Source organism: Cibotium barometz, chromosome 50 (assembly GCF_041138505.1).
Source record: "Cibotium barometz isolate CiBa-2024 chromosome 50, ASM4113850v1, whole genome shotgun sequence".
Lineage (NCBI taxonomy): Eukaryota > Viridiplantae > Streptophyta > Polypodiopsida > Cyatheales > Cibotiaceae > Cibotium > Cibotium barometz.
In genome coordinates, this window is record NC_141095.1 from 43,060,722 (window position 1) to 43,081,964 (window position 21,243).

At 41.7% G+C, this 21,243-nt stretch overlaps 1 protein-coding gene across 2 annotated transcripts in view; it reads left to right on the top strand.

Annotated features, from left to right (window-relative positions):
- Nucleotides 1-17,332, top strand: part of LOC147610126 (RGS1-HXK1-interacting protein 1-like) — a 97,659-nt gene extending 80,327 nt beyond the window's left edge. The window contains exons 3-9 of one of the 2 annotated variants that reach the window (XM_086786785.1): nt 3,872-3,949; nt 4,154-4,206; nt 14,133-14,216; nt 14,326-14,378; nt 14,496-14,570; nt 14,683-14,741; nt 16,777-17,332. In XM_086786785.1, the coding sequence (XP_086642911.1) occupies nt 3,872-3,949; nt 4,154-4,206; nt 14,133-14,216; nt 14,326-14,378; nt 14,496-14,570; nt 14,683-14,740 (401 nt within the window). In that variant the 3' untranslated portion in view covers nt 14,741; nt 16,777-17,332. The remainder of the gene's footprint in view (nt 1-3,871; nt 3,950-4,153; nt 4,207-14,132; nt 14,217-14,325; nt 14,379-14,495; nt 14,571-14,682; nt 14,742-16,776) is intronic. The other variant, XM_086786784.1, reaches the window with a different exon arrangement.
- Nucleotides 17,333-21,243: the final 3,911 nt, after the last annotated feature.

A 21,243-nucleotide genomic window follows, 5' to 3' on the forward strand; every position in this document is an offset into this window, starting at 1 on the left:
ACAGCATTCCAGAGTATCTTTGTAGGCCTCAATCCGGATCGGTAGCGTCTACACCTTTCGATCCCATACTTGCCGACCCGCAGGTAGGCGTACCTCATAGGTATGATCGCTGGGTGTTGTGTCAAGATCCAATTTCTGGACAAGTTTGTAATTAACAAAGTTGTGTGAGCTGCCAGGGTCTAGAAGAATGTGGATTCTATGGCCATTCACTTCTCCATAAACTCGGAGGAGATCATGCAAGCTAAAAACTTTCGAGTTGAATAGACAATCAGAACATGTACTAGGGCGAGAAAGTACAGTAATTGATGTACCTGTCAAAGACTACTGGTTAGCTGTCTTTGGCTTGGGTCCTGCGTTAGTCTTTGCATCCTTTTGCTTTGGGCACTCGTTACGCATGTCCTTTTTCTTCGTAGATGAAGCAACGTCCTTCCTTCTTGAGCTTCAAAGCCTTAAGGAGATGTTTCTTTGTCGTTGGTGTCGAAGTTGAATTCTTCGAAGGTTGGTCTGAAGACTTTCCTTCAGTCGTGCTAGCCATTGGTGCGGAGAACTTCCTTTTGTGCTTGTTCCCCTGCTCGGTAACGGGTTTAGACTTGGAAGAGACCATTGTATCATCATAGATACGAGCGGAATGAATGGTCTCGTCCAAAGTTTTTCATTTGTTGTTTTTAACCTGTAAATGGTATGAGTCGAGTAAACCGGCTACAAAGAAACCCAAAAGAGTTGTGGAATCCATCTTCGCAGCTTTCATCTGCAAGTCCCTAAATTTCTGGAGATAGACCTCATAAGTGAGGTTCTGCGAGGTCATGGTCAAAGTAGTAAACCGGACAACAACATCATAGTCATCCTCCTTGAGAAATTCTTTCTTGAAGATGTCTTCGAACTGTGCCCAAGTCGTCGGTTTAGGGTTGAGTTCCTTCCACCAAAGCAAAGCTTTGCCTGAGAGGAAACCTGCTGCTAATTGGATCTTTTTTCCATCGTCATATGGATGAAACTGAAAATGGACTTGCCACTTATGTAGCCAAGTGTCCACTATCTCCTTGGTACGTTGCTTTTGCTTGCCCCCAAACTGTGCTGGAGTAATATTGGGGCCTAAAGCAGATGCCAAGGTGTCTATATCCGAAAGAGTAGATAGGGTAGTGGTCAACAAAGAGATGGAGTTCTGTAAAGCCTGCATCTGCACGGCGATTTGTGCTTGACGTTCCAAGGAAGAAGCTTCGAGAGCAACTTTAAACTCTTGGAAATCTAATTTTGAAACATAATCGTTGAAAAGATTGGCATTGGTGGCTTCCGTAGCCGGCAGGGCAGGTCTTCACGTTCGAGAAAGGGCTCCAACTCGGATTCTTGGGTCGACATCTTGAAAAGGGCAAGGTGAGAGAAAAAGTTGATATTGCACAAATAAGAGTGCTAGACAACTTGAGAGCTTGAGAGCTTGAGGGCTTGAGAGATGTGTGGCAAGAAGCCTGCTTAAGGGGAATATATAGGCTTCCCCAAAAGCTAACTTAGCTTTTGCTTTTGTGTTTTTTTTTTTGGTAAAATATATATATATATATGTATATATATATATATATATATTCTGTTTTCTTTAAAAAAAAAGAAAAAAAAACACTTACAAAGCAAAGTATGGGTTTTTTAAACCCTTTCTAAGGTTCAGCAAAAAACGAAAGCAAAATAAACAAGGCGTGGGTTTTTTCTTTTTAAAAAAAATATAAAAACGACAGCTTTAGAAAAAAAACTTACATGCATATGCTTTTCGCTTTTTTTTCTGTCACGCGCCTGTAATTAGCGGCCGCCTGCCTGCGTGGACTCCCTGCGCACGTGCTTGCGTGTACCCGCCTGCCCACATAGACACTTGGCTGCTTGCGCATATGCTCGGGGTTTGACGCCTGCCTGCGCACAAGCGCCTGCACACATACCCGGTGGCCTATGCATAGAGATGACCGACTACGCCTGGCTGCGCATACAGCCCGTGTGCCTCCTGCCCACGTGCGCCCATTTGTGTACCAGCCCGCTTACGTGCACCATCTTGTCTGCCTGCGTGTACTGCCGCTTGCGAGACTGGTGTGGTTACCTTGCGGCTGGCGTCTTCACACATGTAGGCTATGCAGCCTTAAGGCGATACACAGACATGAACAGCCTTCACTTCTTCTCTCTCTTTCTCTCTTACAAAAACACAGCCGACAGACATGCTGTTACTTCTTCTCTCTCTCAAACTGTTCAAACAGTTGCAAAACATACAGCCCTTCTTCTTGCTAAGCAAACCAACCCTTTACAAGACCAAAACCTTCATCACGGGTTCCTACAATGCAAAGAAACATGCTGAATTTGAAAAAACAGCAGTATACTCTGAAAAAACAGCAAGCTTCTCGAACTCATACCCTTGCTTCGACCTCTTTTTCTCTACCTACCGACTTGCTCGTTCACGAGGCTTGCTCTGATACCACTGTCAAATCCCCATTGGATCTCCTTGTAGAACGCTCCTGATACATGACTCGAAACCTGCAAACAAACGAAACAAACATGACGGGGGTTGCAGATCTGACTCACCTCCCAACCTTGACAGTCGTGGGCAAGCCCACAAGTCGTGGCTGTCCCCACCGAGCCACAAGCTGAGCTAACTAGATGGACGTACCGACCAATCTCTACCTCGTGACGTCCCATACCGCCACGAAGGTACCCTTGCGAGCCTCGAGACTGCTGCTGGCCTCGGCTGCATAAAGCAGATGCACGTCCGCACTAGATCCAGGCTCCTGACCATAGAGCTCTCACAAAGACACGCGAGACTCTATATCACTAATGACTAACCTTGGCCACCCTTTTATAGGCTCTTGGCCGGTCATTTGGCGTCCACACTTGGGCGCCCGTCCGTCCATATCTGGGTGCCCGCCCGTTAGTCTATCCGTAACTCAGCTCGTCAATCAGCCTGCCTAGCTCCAAGCTTCCCCAAGCCTCGAAGCTAGTCTTGTGTGCGTGTAGCACACGGTAGATATACACTATGCACATGACAGGGTGCCATGTTACAGTGTCCTATGCAGGATATTTTAGGGTGATATGAGAGAAGCATACTTTTTGTTTTGGGATCAGATCTGACCTTTCACCTCTTATTACTTTCTTTGATTTTTATTTTTAGCCCCCATGATGATGTATTTCATGGACATGATATAACCTTTTGGTCTCATAGGTTATTTTGGCCTTACGTAGACGTTAATACAACTCTCTCTCTCTCTCTCTCTCTCTCTCTCTCTCTCTCTCTCTCCAACTCACTCCTCTCTCTCTCTCTCCCGTCGAGATGGAGGACCACCACCCTCCGTAGTTCTCAATGAGGATATTGATGGGGTTGATACCCAGAGCTTCTCATGGCTGTTCATATTTCCAAAGGTAATTTGGAATTTGTTTAGGAGATCCGTGGGGTTATAACATCATGGCTCTTGATTTTTCCAAAGGTCATTTGGGCTATACATATCATTGTGCATGATGGATGTATATTGGACTACCATTGTCTCATAGACCCTTATGGTCTGTGGTAGATATTGATAATAATTTCTTTCTTCTCTCTTCCTCTCTCATACGTGCATGGATGCTTCTCTCCACCATCACCCATGCACATGCATACACTGCCCAAAATCGGCGATCAAAAGTTTAAACTGCATACCAAAACCAGGGTTTTCAGTTCTGGTGATTTATGGTGCCCAAGCTGTTTGAATTTCACACTCTGGATATCATTAAATATGTTGCTTTGTGCACTTTCCTTTGTTGCAACTCTGGTGATGTGATGTAGAGGGAACTGCAATAAAAGCTGTTTTCTTAGGGATATTTTCTGTGCCACTTTTTTTGCTTTGGTTTTGACTGCAATAATTTCTTTTGTTTAAAACAGAAGGACTGCAAATTGCTGGCAATCATCCAGGGATTTTGTACAGTGTGATGGCTGGTGCAGGGCTTCTCCTTATGAGACGTGAGTGTCACGAGAAAACAAAAAGATAAAATTTTAAAATTCACCTTGCTTTTCTGATTTTTTGACGTGCTCTAAAATGGAAGAAAGTGCAAGTTGCATTACGTGTTGCATAGAGAGAAATCATGATTAAGTTGTTTGTTTACTGACTTGTTTTTTAAACCTTGGTTTGGTTAATAGTTTAAAACTACTGATCCACGTGTGCAGGGCCAAGAAGGCTTTTATTCCGATATACCATAGGGCGGTTTCAAAGTGATGAGGTATCTGGCGGGGTGAAATTTCTAAGGTTTCATTTACACAAAGAATGTTTTCTTGATTTTGTCATGCATCATCCACTGGGGTAACTCCATCGATTTTGTGCTAGTTTTCATTCAACTCTCAGATGTACAGTTCTGTATGTGAGTAGCTGCCTGTAGTGCTGATACAACTTACTATCTATCAAGATAACACTCTCTTTAATTATTTACCTCAGGAATAGCCTGATTTGCTATGTTACGACCAAAAATGTCCTAGACTGCTGGGAATCAAAAAAGATCCTATTAGTACTTTGTGGGGCAAAAGGTCCTAATAGTAAATCAGGAATACGATGATGCATAGCTTGAGCATCTGGTGAGTGCCCCACTCGTAAATCGGTTAGTGCATTATGGGTTGGCAAGTACCAACAATCCTTCCATTGCAAAGTTCTGAGCTACCACCAGGGCCGTGTAAAAGGAGGGGCCTCGAGGCAAAACACTAGGGGGAGAGAGACATAAAGGTGGTCGGATAGATATTCCTAGTTTTGTTGAGAACAAATGGAGCAGTTGCAGAGGCTTAAATGTCTTACCCAGGTCTCGACTCCCAAGCATTGTCTTCGAGTATGTGACATGCTAGTGGGTACATATTAACTTGAGGAAATTATGAACTATGTGTATGATTAGAAAAAGAGGGATTTATCACTTGAGATATTCACGGCCGTGAACATCTACTGGTTTTTCACGTCAAAATAACTTTTGAATTTCATGTCTCCGAGCTCATTTTTGGTTTTAATGGCTCACCAATTTGAGCTATGGTTTGATAGTTATGGCAAGTTTTTGAGCATCATCATGTCCCTAGGCAAAAGGATACCCAAATGCATGAATAATCACCATCCTAACCCATGATTATTTATGAGCTTGGGGACCTAGGGACATGATGATGCTTTAAGATTCATCGTAGCTCTCAAATCGTAGCTTGGATCGACATGCTTTAGAAAGCAAAAATGATTTATTTTGTATGCTCTATCCAACTATGTAGTCAAAAAATGGTTATTATTCATGACCTCGGAGATCCTTTTGCTTGTTAAAGGTTGTTGAAGCTGGCAATTCTAGTAGCTACTCTCGGGTTGTCGCATGAGTGGAAGTTGTGGTGGATTATCCCATATGCAAGAGCATGGGAAGATGAAGAGCCATACAGCCACCGACGTTGTTCAGTCCCTTGGGGTGGTGTGCTGCTGCTGCGTGACTTCTGACATGGTATCAGAGCTCGGCTTGTGTGGTCCTGGGCAGTCATAGGCTCTGATGATCGAGGCACTCGAATTGAAGGAGGGTGTAGGAGGTGGCAATTCTCGTAGCTACTCTGAGGTTTTCGCATGACTAGAAGTTGTGGCGGATTATCCCATATGCAAGAGAATGGGATGTCGAAGAGTCTTATATAGGGGTGGTGGCACCTTGTCATAGATATCTCCTACGGTCAGATTTTTGGGGGGAGCAACGGTTGGGAGATGGGAGCCCAGGCATCGACATTGCTCGGTTCCCTAGGGTGGTGTGCATGCTGCTGCTGCGTAACTTTGACATGGTATCAGAGCTCTAGTGCTTGATCCTGGTAGAACTTCTGCTGCTTGAGATCTTCCTCCAAGCGATGGTGAGAAGCTGCTGGTGACAATGATGAGGATCCATTGCAAAGGGCTTGCAAAGATTCACAGGACTAGGGACCTCTAGGGAGATGTTCATGCGAAAAAATGTAGCAGTGCAAGGATTCTAGTTTGCTATGGCGACGTCAACGCAGTCCTCCTGGCCGACTATTAAGTTGACAATCTTGCAAAAAGTTGACCATGTGGCAAGGGGGGTTCACCTGCATTGTTGGAGAGGTGTTAGAATTGGGTTGCCACCAATGCATTGTGGTGGAATGCGTGAGGAGCCAAGGAACTCGTGGAGTAATCCCACATGCGAATTAGGGGCTTGGATGGAGCTCTATAAATAGCAGAGTGGACATGGCTCATAAGTATCTTCTCCACCCGGGTTTTGTGTGGATGTGCTAGCGATGGGGATTGTTGCCTTCCTATGATCGTTCGTTGTGGTCTAGTGGTAACCTCTGGGGATTCGATCAAAGGGTCCCTAGAGATATCATGATGCTCAAAAAGTGGATGTAACTCAAAAAATCATAGCCCTGATTGATGAGCCGTCTAACCATGCAATCAAAATGGTGATGTTTCATGAGCTTGGGGATTCTTTTGCTTGTGAAAGGGTCCCTAGAGACACAATGATGCTTTAAAAAATGGTTGTAAGTCTCAAATGAAAGCTCAATCGACGAGGGAAAAAATCAAAGATGTTTGACTTTTTTGTACTCTATCCAATTCTGCATTAAAGATAATGTTTAAAAGTAGAGAGAGAGAGAGATTTTATTAAGAGCTACTAAAGACCCAAAGGATCTATGAGATCAAAAAGATGTAAGAGATGATTTGTAGAAGGGACAAAAAAAGAAAAAGATAGAGCCTGCGTACTATGTAGGTTTTTGTGTGTACAATAATAGACATGGAGAGCTCAAATGTCCATGGCGGAGTAGAGCGCGGAGATGCCCACCTCCTAAGGCGGTGCCCCCTATGGTATCATAGGATGTCTTGAATCTGGAGCCGAGGTGGAAGGTCTGAATCTCTAAGGGCAAGGGCGTCTAACTCTGTGGTGGGAGACTGCCTAATCTTTGATGTGTCTATAGGGGAGAGAGAAAGAAAGAAAGTTATATTAAATGTCTTCTAAAGATCCAATGGGTCTATGAGACCAAAGTGATACAATGCTATCCATGGTATGTCTCATCATGGAAAAGGAAAACAAAACAAGTACAACTAACATAGCTCTTTGAAAGTAGAGGCTGATACAATGATCATCATGTGGGAGTACATGGGATACATAAGCACTAGTACAAGAGAATCTCATCATGGAGTACCCGAGAATATGAAGCACCAGGGGCACATCATCCTCTAGTAGAGGCTACAACTCTCTCAAGTATGTCGAGCATGGGGTTACTAACTGTGGTTGAGTGGTCCCCTTATATAAATAGTAGGTGAGAAGGTGGTGTGGTGGTGGTGGAGCATGTCTTGGATCTGGAGCTAATGGGAGAGGGAAAGAAAGAAAGCTAGAGATGTCCTATCGGGGTTGGGCCTGTCTCCCGAGCTCCATCGAGTAAATGTTGAGGCATCTCTGATCCTCATACGGTATGACTTGTGCAAGTGACGTGAATTCCTCTCGGAAAAGGCAGTGGAATCTCCACCGTATCTCATAGTAAGCCAAACAGATAAACATATAATGGGCCTATGCCACTCCCGTGGTGCATACTCTGCATATCCTCTCCTCGTATGGACCTATGCCACTCCCGTGGTGCATACTCTGCAGATCCTCTCCTCATATGGAATGTCCTCGGCTTTGCCAATCTATACTCTGAGTCGGTGGGACGATACCTTGAGCTGGTGACAGGTCGAGGTAGGGGGAATCTAGGCTGTACTCGAATGGGGGGTGACAATGTCACGTAGGGGCATGTGAAAGTGACAAAATTGATGAACTACTTGTAACAAATCCACTTAATCAACAATCACAAATAATGAAAGAAAGTAGGATTCAGAGAAAAGAGAACCGAGACCTCACTGAGAGGGGAACATGCCCCTCCCCCTTTGTAAGAATTTATTGAATCAAACCACGGGCACAAAGTGCTTGAATCTTTACAATAGATGAGAAGTGCATTATCCAAATGAAGAGGGAGCACTCCAAGTTATAGGTTTGAGGCTTCAATGCTCTAGAATGGAAAGAGTAAGCTCCAATTGACAAGTGGCTACTTTAATTAACAAGTGTTAAGCTAAATTAAAAAGTGTAAAGGTAAAATGACAAGTGTAGGGACACTTGTCTCATTCATGATGCTACATGTCTTAATTTAAGAGGTATTTCTTCCATAACCTTCTATGCTAAAATTATTTCAACTCATAAAGAATTTGACAAAGGTTCTCTTGATCCTTGCGAAAATCTAGAGGTTTTGACGCGAATGGAATTTCTAGTAGAGTATGCCAAAAATAGCAACTCTCCTAGATTCTAGGAGTTACATCCTTTGTGTCCAGGAAGGCTTTGTTGTAAATATTCACTTGTTCATGGTTTGTTCAAATGATTTAAGCAACTGGTTTTGCCTTTGAAACCACGTATCACTCATCTGGGCGTTCTGCTCAATTTGACCACCCGAGTGCTAAATCTAGTGTATGACCACCCGACTGAAAACTTTAGGCGTTCTAGCCAATGGCCACCCGTAAATAAAAATGAGCATTCTAGCTTAATTAGCTACTCAAAAGATATACAAATCACAGTTCATGCTCCATGAGCTATCTGGTAATTACCAACTCACATATGGAACAATTTTTTAGCAAAACAATGATTAATTTAAAGAGAAAAGTAGGGGGCTGGTTATATCCCTCCCCCTTAGAATCTATCTTGGCCTCAAGACAACGAATGAAGTGCTGGCGTGTCAACTTCTTCATAAGCTGTGAGTATTTTAGGATGATCCTTGAAATACTCCTTTGGCATTCATTTAGCGTCCATGTGAGAATAGTTTTGGAACTTCAAGAGGAATTTTTAGGTGATATTTCTTTCTTTCTTCCTAACCATGTGGAGCTTGCATGAGTACACTTTGTGATGTAGATGAGCCAGATTCATTTGAAGAGGCTCATGAGGATGAGCATTGGGTAAAAGCCATGCAAAATGAGATGGATTCCATCCACAAAAACAACACATGGGATTTGGTAGACTTGCGTGATGGCAAGAAGCCAATTGGCACAAAGTGGGTATACAAGTTGAAAAGAAAGTCTTGATGGTACCATTGTCAGGTACAAGGCTAGGCTTGTGGCCAAAGGATATGGCTAGAAAAAGGGAATTGATTATGGTGAGACTTTCGCACTTACTTCTCGTATGGCCACAGTTAGATGTGCTGTTGCATTGGCTGCCCTTCATGGATGGAAAGTGCATTAGTTGGACATAAAATCAACTTTTCTCAATGGGGATTTGTAGGAAGAAGTTTATGTAAATCAGCCCATTGGTTTTGTGATGCATGGTCATGAAAACAAAGTATGCAAGCTTCGAAAAGTACAGGTTCACATTGCTACTATAGGGGGGATTTATTGGAATATATGCTATGAGTAATACCACATGTGAATATGGGCTAACCAAGGGCATTTTTCTCTCTTTGGGTTTTGTCCTTGGATATCTGATGTGAAAGGATTGTATTTTGATATTATGGAGTTGACTCTCTAGCTCCACACATTCCAATGCAATCATCTCTTTGTATCTCATCATCTTGTGTGTGCCTTCTTCTCTCTGTGTGTGTAGGTTGTTGTGCCAAACCCTAGTTCAGCTAGCAGCCAACAAGCCCTCCAAAAAAGACTGGTAGTTCTTGGATCTTTTTCTCCCACAATGGATTGTGGCAATCCATGATGCTTAAGATTTATGGATGAACAGCTTAGCCATATGCTCTGCCTTGATAGTTTTCTTCATTGGAATAAAATGGGCTTGCTTGCTAAAACTGTCAATTATGGTCCATATCCCATCATTTCCATTGGTTGACTTTGGTAAATCAAAAATGAAATCCATAGCTATACTTTCCCAAGGCTGGTTGGGAATTGGCAGTGGTGGCTGCAGAGTCCAGTTGGTTTCCGTTGATCAAATTTGACCCTTTGGTAGATCAAGCATTTCCTAATATATTGCTCAATAGCTCTTCTCATACTTGGCTAAAAGAAATACATCTCCAAGGCTTGATTTTTGTGGTTGATTCTCCTTCTTTGGCCTTTTGGGGCACTATCCAACCATGAAGTCCTTCCATGTATTCGGTTCTTTCTCTTCATGGACAATCTTGAGCAACCAATTCAAGGCAGCATCCTTCAAGTGCATTCTCGCCATCCAGATCTTGGACTTTTCAGAATAATCTTCACCACCAAAAGTAGCATCGAATTGCCTAATGAAAGAAATAGCTTTTTGAGAATCTCTCTTACCATAAAAAGCATCAAAATTGACGCTCTTTTCTCTGGGCTTGAACTCCCGCTTGGCAGCTACTTGTGAAGTTACTTAATGAACCGCTACTTCTTTCGCCATATCAATCTTAGGCGAATTAGTCACCATGGATATTTGTGGTTCTTTGGCTTTCTCCTTGTCCTTAATGAGGATTTTCAGGACAAGATGAGGCGACTGGGACTTCGAGGTTACAGCTTGACTACCTCCTCTAGTGTTGGTGGGTGAAGTAAATTTCATGGTCTTCGACTTTTTTGAACTAGAGACTCCTTTCATGTTGAGGTAGGCTTTCGCTGCAGCAACACCATCAATCATAGCAGCCTTCTCAGTAAGAAAGTCTTCAAAGACTTTAGCTTCAGCTCTAGCTTTAGCTCCTCTCTCCATCAAAGCTTGAATCTCTGGATCTACTTTGAGCTCTTTGTACCTTTGAATCTTCTCATAGTCTGAAAAAGACGCCATCAAAGAACATGGAGAGCCTCCAAATTGTTGTTGAATACTCTTCTCTCCTTCTCTTGACATGGTGAATGTAATTTGTGGAGTGGCCAAAAGTTCTGTTACCCCAAGAAAGTTCTCACAAGAGAAGACGTAGCTCTGATACCATGTAATGCAGGGGCACGTGAAAGTGACAAAATTGATGAACTGCTTTTTACAAACACCCTCCCTCTTTGCAGGAATTTATTGAATCAAACCACGGGCACAAAGTGCTTGATTCTTAACAATAGATGAGAAGTGTATTATCCAAATGAAGAGAAGTGCTGCAATTTATAGGTTTGAGGCTTCAATGCTCTAGAATGGAAAGAGTAAGCTCCAAATGACAAGTTGCTATTTTAATTGACAAGTGTTAAGCTAAAATTGAGGAGTGTAAGGCATAGTCACATGGGAACGCCGTTCCATAGAGTAGGAACGAGGGAACGTGCCATGCATATAGATGGGAACGCTGGAACGTGGTGGAACGGGGTGGTGTTTTGGAGCGCCTCAAATCCGTTCCCATAATGTGAGCATGCGTTCCGGGAGAGGAACGCCGTTTTGTGTAAGAAATGCTGGGCAAAAACGGTTTTTTTTTCTTTAAACATTGAACAAGGTGCCCAAACATTGGGCACCCTTTAAAAAAGGCCGGAATGTTTCCTATATAGTATAAAGTAAGCATTTATTAAGCTCAACCGAAATTCATGAGAAAAAAAATGGCCCAAGCCAGAACCGTCGAAACCAACCGCCCACTGCCGGCATCCCAAAGGCCAAAGTGGCGCCCGTCCTGCAGGCTACTTGGGAACAGAGGAGTACGTGGCCCCCCAGATCCTGTGGGGGTGGGACCGGCCACGACGTGGACTCTGGGTGTCCTCCTCTACGAGCTGATTTTTTGGGCCTTTTTAAACCTTGTTAAACATTTAAAGAAAAAAAAAACGGCTTGTTGCAACGTTATGAAAAAAACTGCCTTTTAAAACGTTAGGAAAAAAAAAACGGCATGTTGCAACATTAGCATGGCAAAAACGAACGTTATTCCCAACATTAAGGAAAAATATGTCATTCTCAACGTTCAGAAAAAACGTACCTTTGTAGGCTGTAGCACTTATAAACCTGCAAATTCCAAGACTCAAGTACACTCAAGTACAGTGCACATCCCAAGGCATTGGCAGCATTGAAATTTGAGCTCGAGACTCTCTCTCTCTCTCTCTCTCTCCCACGCTCTCCCCCACGCTCTTTGGGCTCTATATTGATGAGGTGGTCGATTACATCACACAGGGAGGAGGCTCTGGGGTTGAGCTATCAGGTATTACTGTCCATGTTATGCTTTATGCTGATGACATCGTCTTGGTATCCGACACGCAGGTTGGGCTTCAAAGACACCTTGTGGCTCTTGATGACTTCTGTGCACAGCAGGGGCTCATAGTGAACCTTGGGAAAACCAAGGTTATGATCTTTTTGCCTACTTTTAATTGTATATTTGTCTACTCATGTGTATTGAAATATGATAACGTGTCGTTCCGGATCCCGTTCCGGATTGCAAGGGGTCCCGTCCCCGTTCCGGATTGGCCCTCGTTCCCATATCCGTTCCCGTTCCCTGGTGACTATGGTGTAAGGTGAAATGACAATTGTAGGGGCACTTGTCTCATTCTAGATGCCACATGTCTTAATTTAAGAGGTGGTTCTTCCATAACTTTCTATGCTAAAAATAACTCAACTCATAAAGAATTTGACAAAGGTGCTTTAGTAACTCTTGATCCTTGCGAAAATCTAGAGGTTTTGACGCGAATGGAATTTCCATCAAAGTCTGCCAAAAATAGCGACTCTCTTAGATTGTAGGAGTTGCATGCTTTGGGTCTAGGAAGGCTTTGTTGTAAAGATTCATCTATTCATGGGTTGTTCAAATGATTTGAGCATTTGGTTTCGCCTTCGAAACCACTTATCACTCATCTGGGCGTTCTGTTCAATTTGACCACCCGAGTGCTAAATCCAATCATCTGGGCATCTGGTCTATGACCACCCGACTGAAAACTTTGGGCATTCTGGCCAATGGCTACCCATAAATAAAAATCAGCATTCTAGCTTAATTAGCTACTCCTCAAAAGATATAAAAATCACAATTCATGCTATCCGGTAATTACCAACTCACATATGAAACAGTTTTGAGAAAACAATGGTCAATTTGAAGAACAAAGTAGGGGTCCGGTTATAGACAGGCCATATGTATCGGGTGGCCATTGGCCAGAATGCCCAAAGTTTTCAGTCGGGTGGTCATAGACCAGATACCCATATATCTGACTGGTTTTAGCACTTTGGTAGTCAAATTGACGAGAACGCCGTAATGAGTGATGAGTGGTTTCGGAGGGGAAACCAGATGCTCAAATCATTTGAACAAACCATGAACAGGTGAATCTTTACAACAAAGCCTTCTTGGACCCAAAGCATGCAACGCCTAGATTTTAGGAGAGTTGCTATTTTTGGACAAACTCGAATAGATATTCCATTTGCATCATTACGTCTGCAAGCTGAACAAATGGGGGCACTTGCCAAAGCATCTTTGACAAAATCTTTACGAGTTGAGATATTTTTAGCATACAGGGTTACAAATGAGGACAAGTGGCATCTAGAATGGGACATGTTGCATCTAGAATGGGACAAGTGGCCTTACACTTGTCAATTAAAGTAGCCACTTGTCATTTGGAGTTTATTTAGAGCATTGAAGCCTCAAATCTATAAATTGGAGCACTCCCTCTTCATTTTTTAAAGCACTTCTCATCATTTTCAAGGCTACATATTAGAGAATACACTTGCTGTACATTCTCAACAACGATCTACGACGGCTGTCCTGGCCATATTGCACCATATTTGGTGAAACCAAGGGGTGGACAGAGAAGATAGCTTGCTGCCTGGACGGTGTGCAGAAATTAGGGTTAGGGTTTCCAAGCCCCAAAAATCAGAATTTTCAGATTTCAGCCCACTTTATTGGATGTACCCGGTTGTGAGCATCTTTTCAGTTCTGGTTCAAGCACTTCGTGCCCTTGGTTGGATTTAATAAATTCCTACAAAGAGGGAGGGGCCTATTCCCCTCTCAAATGAGGTCTCATGTCTCTTTTTTCTGAATCCTACTTTCTTTCATTATTTGTGATTTTTGATTAAGTGGGTTTGTTACAAGTAGTTCATCGATTTTGTCACTTTCACACGTCTCTATGTTATAGAAAAAGGAGGAGGTGGCAGGCTGTGCGCAAAAACTCTGCCGGAATGAAATGCAGAGTGCTTGTTTAATGTTCCTGAACATCATCTTTCCCACGATATTCCTACTTGTTTAAGAATTGTTTTTCCTTTTCAATGTGGTTTTTTTTATAAAGAAATTGCCTTTGTGGGTAACATAAATAGCAGATTCTATTGACAATATGGCGAAACCTCTAATGCATATTTAATTGACTGGGTACTTTATGCAGTCACTACTCACAAGCTCTGAGAAAAGGGTCAAAGAACTGCATCAGTCTGTGGACCTTTTGAAAAATGAAAGCAAGAAGCTTGAGGTTTGATTCAAGCACAGGGTTTGTCCTTAATTTGGTGTTAATTTTCAGTTTAGATTTATCAAGTTGTTGTTTCTGTAAGTCTTTCATTCATGATCGCCTTGAATGGCAGGAAAGAGCAAGATTTGCAGAAGATGAACTTCTAAGGGGAAGAACCAAATTGAAGTATGTAGCTTTACATTGCTTGTTCCGTGACAATGCCATCGTTCTTCTCAAATTTTATGATTGTGACTCTTCTAAGCACACTCTTTTTTTAAACTTTTTTTTTTAAATGCTGTTTAGACAAGCGGGAAGCCAGCTCCAAAATCTTGTAACCTCCATTCACAAGACTGAAAGTCAAGCCAAAGGTTGGTTAAAGTACATGCTTTTGAACGTGCATATATAGCAGTAAATTTAAGGTTCTTTCTCTGATGTCCGCTGAGGAAAGAAACATATATTGTGAACTTTCTTCTTTGACTCCATTGTGCAGGTTTAATGGAAAGTCTAAGAGAGTTGCCTGGCCAAGATGCACGGATGTTTCGAGCTGAGGTATGGAAAATTCTGTATTTTGCTTCCTGCTTTCTCTATTATGTTAGCATGTATTTTTGTTCTTTAAAGTAATCTTGAAACGGATTTACAATAGGCCAAACGTGTCATCAGAAGGTTCTTGATGTATGCTGTGTCTGGTTTCGCTATCCTGTGTTGCTCATTTTATTTTTCTCAGCTGCTTTTTCCTCTCATCATTTTGTAAGTTTGGACATAATGAAACACTAAGAAGAATTACACGTTTCAAGAGTCATGTATATCTCTTAAAGGTTGATGGAAACATTGGTAGAGTTTGCATAAAATAATGTGGTGCACTCTTCTAGGGGTAAGGCTTCTTTTGAGATCATTTATGGAAAGGTAGTTCTACCACCCCATCTTCCGGACCAAAGGTGAGATCTTTGCTATAGATGAATTTGTGAGAGATTTGGATATACCCTTTGCTAAGGTTTGGACAACCATTGAACGCTTCCAGGACAAACATGAGGGACGCCGACAAGCATAGAAGGCAAGTTGACCTTAAAAGTATCTTTCATTCATGTTTGGGTCTGCCTTAAGTTTGAGAAAGGAAGAGGCATACCCAAAGCTTGCTAAGAGGTATTATAGGCCCTTCCAGCCGGATCATTGGAACATCCACAATGCTTTCCACGTAAGCCTCTTAGGAAAGTATGAGGGGTTGACACCGATGGAACCAGTCTTGTAGAAGTAGATGAGGTGGGCCTTTCTAGATTAAGTATTTTTTAGATTGAAATTCTTGGATCATTTGAACACCCACAATGCTTTCCATGTAAGCCTCTTACGAAAGTAGGAGGGGTTGACACTAGTGGATCTAGTCTTGGATGCAAGGTTGTCACGGTATGAAAATAGGAGTAATGATACTGTACAGTGCGGTACCGTACGAGAATTCTTGGTACGATATGAAATTTTGGGATACCGTACAATAAAATACGTTTTTTTTTTATATAACAGTTACAAACTTAGACATTGTCAATTTGGAAGGGTCAAAAACTAGAGTGAGAAACTGCCAATGGTCAATTTGTACCGTATGATATCGTACAAAATTGTACCGTATGAACCGTACGGTATGGATAGGTTCGTACCAGTATGAGAAACAACTATGCTTGGATGATCCACTAGAAGTGGATGAGATGGAGGAGATTTTACAAGCCAAGTACATTGTTTTTCACTAGGAAAGGATGCTAACAGAAGACCGTTTACAAAGGTATTACCTATTGAAATTGAAAACCATCTTTCCATTGATGCCAAATGGATGGACGAAGAGTATTTTTGGGAGCATCCTGAACTCCTTTAGGCATTCCAAACTCCTTAAGGTATCCGGAACTGCTTGAGAGAGTTTGGAGTGTATCCCTTCTTACGCCTCATCCCCTCCACTCAGGTTAGTTCCAATGGCCTACGAAGAATTCTCAATTTTAAAACCGTGATCCTTCAGATTGTTCATGAGGGAAATTTCATGTTTTTTGATAAGGGAAGATGCTTCACATATGTTCGAATCTTTTCTCTTTTGGGCCTCTCACTACTTTGGACTGAGAACTTGATCAGAAAGCTGATTTGGCTAAGGGCATCAGCTCTGCCACATTGTGGAGAGGCTGTCGTCAATGATGTTTTTTGTGACAGCCAAAATGTTGATTTTGAAGCCATTATATGATTGTTTTTTGTTTGGTTGATCTATTTGTAAACCCGAACATTCCAATAGCAGGCTTGAAAGCTAAGATGTATGGTTTAACCACAAGGAATCATCTCAGGGTGGAAAGTTGGAGGCTGTCGTCAATGATGTTTTTTGTGACAGCCAAAATTTTGATTTTGAAGCCATTATATGATTGTTTTTTGTTTGGTTGATCTATTTGTAAACCCAAACATTCCAATAGCAGGCTTGAAAGCTAAGATGTTTGGTTTAACCACAAGGAATCATCTCAGGGTACTTGGGGGAGGAGCTATAGGAGTAACTGTGATAAGTGGAAGTATTATTTATATGCTCTCCCCTAGTTTATAATGCTGCTAAAACATTCAGAACACCTTGCAGGTTGCGTCTATGGCAGCGGAGGCTAAGCAACAAAGAAATGACTTGACCAAGAAGGTTTCAAAAATAGCCAATTATGGCATCCCTGTATAATGCTTATCTTGATGTAAGCATGCAAATTCCAGAGAATCTAGAATGAGTTGAATGAGGGAATTTAGTTATTGGAGGTGGTGTGAATTTCAGATCTAGAGTGGGGCTATTCTTTTCAAGTATAAGTCGTCTTTGAATGGTAGAAAACTGTCAATTTTAGGGCTGTCATATTTCATATTATCAAAGTATCGTAAGGTCTTGGAGTTGGATAATTTGTGACGCACTCCTACGTCAAAAGCTGTAGGAATAAAGGTATGCAGCTTACAGCACGGGCAGCATGATGTAATGAACTTGTCAGGCCATTGGATCTTTGATCTTTTGTCATGAAAGGGCATTACTATTTGGACACCATTTTGCAATGTTTTCACCCTAATTTACGTGCCTAATGTGTGCCATTTTTTGGCCTTGAATGCGGTCACTTACATCTCTCTCAACTAATAGTATTAATATTATGTGGTCCTTGCTTTTATGCTTTCCACTTAACTTTCTAGATCCTCACACACAATAAAGATTGCATTCTAACATCCAATTACTGGGTTGATTGGTGTATTTTTTTGATCAATTCTGCCTTATTTAGAGGTCGTCCTGGGAAATATTGCCATCTAAATTTCTAATCATCTTGGCTTTTAGTGCAATGTGGCATGCAAAACCTCTTTGAGAAGCTTGGTAGTCATGGGAAATATTGCCTTTTTAGATCACCTTGACAAATCATAAATGGATGGTACGGAGTAGAAATGAAGGGTAATTTGTTTTGTTTTAGGAGGAGCGGTTGACATGGCACAAAATGAAGGGTAATGTGGTATGCAAATACCTCTTTGAGAAGCCTTAAATAAAGAGTTGAATCGTAAGGTCACATTGGCTATGAAGTGCATTAGGTTTAGCGTCTTAAGTGTCCCTCACATACACGAAAGTTTGTGGCAAGTTTAAAACAAAAATATTCTGCAATCCACTAATGGTAGCAGTGCAGTCAGGCGACATGATTTTGGTGGTTTCATGACTCTGCATAACATTGGTTGTGAGGACACCTCCAGTTCTCTTGGCCTTTGTGATTTTTATAGGAAATGCACTAAAACCATTAGTCTAGAGTCCCTTCATAAAATACTTGTCAAGCCATAGTGGATATTAGTAACCTTGGTTATTTTTCAGTAAAGAGTTGGAAAAAAGAAGATAGTCAAAATACAGAATTGTCTTATTGAAAAGAACAATGGTGAATAACAATAGGGAAAATCTTGTAGTGGAAGCGATTTTATGCCACTTCCAATTAAAGATATCCATTATGTTTTAAGGTCTGCAGTTAATCTCGAAGATTATTTTGGCGCCCTCACTTAACCATCATCCCTTGGAGTCAGGATTGTACAAATAGGTCAGGCTCATGCACCAAAGTGGCACGTCCTAGTGTGTGTGAGTTGGCACATGTTATTACCAATTTAAATGAAGCTTTTGCTTCTCATATTTGAACAATTTGAGAGCAACGGTTCTGAGCAACAAATTTGGGTGGCAACCGTTGAACGTGTCTTACAATACATGCCAAATAAGTATTCAAAGAACAAAATGTTACACGACTTTTTTAAGTTGTGATAAATCCCAGCGATGAAATATTTTGCATCTAGATGTTAAAACAGTTGTATATGTTGTTACCTGCACACGATAAGGTGAGTGGGTAATATGGAACCGTGTGCCGAAGAATCAAATGGACAAGATGGCCAGGTCGTATCTACAATTGTAGACAATGATGGCCAACAGAGAGAGTTCAAGGGATCACCACAAAGGAACATGGGGTCTTTGTGGACGACTAGTCAACTTGAAAAAAAATATGAGACACTCTGAGATCAAGAGTTTGCAAGAGGCCTAGAAGCAGGACAAAATTGGACCTTATCTAGAAAAATCAAGAGAACTATCTATAGGTGAGCATACCCAAAAGAAGGTACTCAGCATCTTACACTCGAGAGCATGGAGCAACATCCTCACACACAAAGATGGGCCACAACTGCAGTTTGAGGACAAGGAATATTAATATCTTGGAGAGTTGAAAAGAATGAGAGAGGCAATGAGTAGCGAAAAGCAATAGTTTGTGAAGTTAATATTTGGTTGCCCTTCTCCGAGATAAAAGCAAGCTAGTCACACTCTACAAAATACTCAAGCAAGCATAGGAACCATAATGGCATCAATACCCAATGCAGATCCGAGAGCTGAAGACTAAAGTGCTCAAGTCTTTACAAACCCGATGAACTACGTTATCTCATCTATCCAAGTTCTTCAAACTCTAAACCATTCACACGAGTGGATCATATAGTTAGAGATGCACATCATCAGCATTTGTGAATACATTTGGAGACACATATCGAGTTCACCATATTATGTTGCATAGCAAATAGTTGCTCACTTCTATCTTCAAGTTACTTTTTACTTGTGGATACATAATTTCCTTGTTGCAATTTGTTGCTTCTAACGTATCTATTTGTTGTAGTAATCAATTTTTACATGACTTGGTTTGCCATAATAGTAGCACTCTATGCTACTTGTCTGTTGTCTTGTCTGGTCCAATTAGCTTGGCCTCTTGGCTCCCCTCGCCTCTACATTGGCTTCTTTCGCTCCTTCCACCTTTATAGTGGCCTCTTTGGCTCCCCCCACCTCTAGACTGGCCTCTTCCACTTGTGTGTGTTTTTGAATCATATGATTAATGCTACTCCTAATTCTCATTTCCAAATTAATCTCTTCCTTGGCCGTGTCCTCCAAAACATCCACTACCTCTTCCTTTACATGTGTTTAGAGTAGAAGACTTGTTTAGATGCATTTCTATCTCTAGAGGAGGACTTGTCACTCAATGGCTCTCCCATCGATAGTTGCATATTACCGATATTAGCTACCTATACTCGTGTTGCGTATGGGGTTGTATGCAGAGTGTGTATTGGGTTAGTAGGTGGATTAAACTAGCCATTGGCCTAGTGCTGGTACATGTCGGAGCTATATGCAAGACCAACTAGGACCTAGTACGACCCCTATCTTCCTTTCCCTGAGTCTCGAGTATGGTTAGGGCTAAGTAGCCAGATAATAATAGATAGTGACAGCATTCAACATGTTCTCACTATCTTTTCTCACACTGCTTTTAAATGCCTAAATTTTTTTTGAGATTATATTTTGCATACAACAAGGCGTGTGCCTAAATTTCTTTTGAGATTATATTTTGCATACACAAGCACGCCTTGTTGTGATTGACTAGAGCCCGCGTCACCTAATTATCAAGTTGTAGACCCTATTCTTTCTACAAAAACAAGTACATATTCCACATCAAGGACATAGATTGAGAGAATGGCTAATCCTCAGCTTTATTTGATCAACGGTGTGGGGTTGAATTAGGGTAGGTGGGTTGTTGGATTCACGATGGTTGGGGGCACGGGTGGCCAGTGGGATGGTGGATGGTCATCGATGACTCAAGGTGGCAAAGTAATCTCGGGTGGTCGGAATTAGGTGGCCGTCGAGGAGACGATTGCCGGTGATCTTTCTCGAGAGGAATGTAATTCAAAACGCCATCATTCATTGTAGGTTAAATGTGGTAGTACATAGCACGTTGGGCCGAATAAATGCACATCATTGAGAGTTAATAACAAGTAAGATAATTTTTCAAATTTGAGCTTCACGCACAAGGTTGGCGCCCATGAAAGTAATCTCGGGAAGAAAGTAAACTTGGAAAACTGAACTCGAGAAAACTGGGACTATGAGGGATTTACAGTTGCGCCATTCATATTCTATCCCCACTCTCGTGTGTTGTCCCTCCCCCTCTCCCTCTTTCCCTCTCTCCTTGGAGGGTGTTGATAAAAAATGGAGCATTGAAGGGTATTCCATTGGATTATCAAGGTATTTCTATCTCTTCTCTTTCACACCAATGCATTGATTCTTACTTTAATAAGTTCAAGCCGAAAAAATAACACTTTGTCGGCAGCGATGAACGCATAACATAGCGAGTGGTGGACATCATTATGATCTCATTATCTTACTTATGTGATTAAGTATTTATCTCTTTTCATTAGCAATATTGTTATACTAATCACATGGCTCTAATTACATTTGAACCACCTTAGATTTCTAATACATTCATCAACTAACATCTCCTAGTTGTTTAGTGTAGGTGAGTCAACATATGTAAGTATATGGCTATAATTGTGGATTTCTTATGTACACAGGAAATGTTCGAGAGACATGGTATTAGTGTACCCCATGATCGTCTAGAATGTATCAAACCCCTCCACCTTTTTTGACATCATCGCTTCATTCGCGTGGAGCATGGCAGCTAGCATACCCGCTGACAAGCCCATGCATTTGACTGGCCTCCATCCACTACTTGAAAAAAAAATATTTTTCAACTAATCAAATATAAGGACA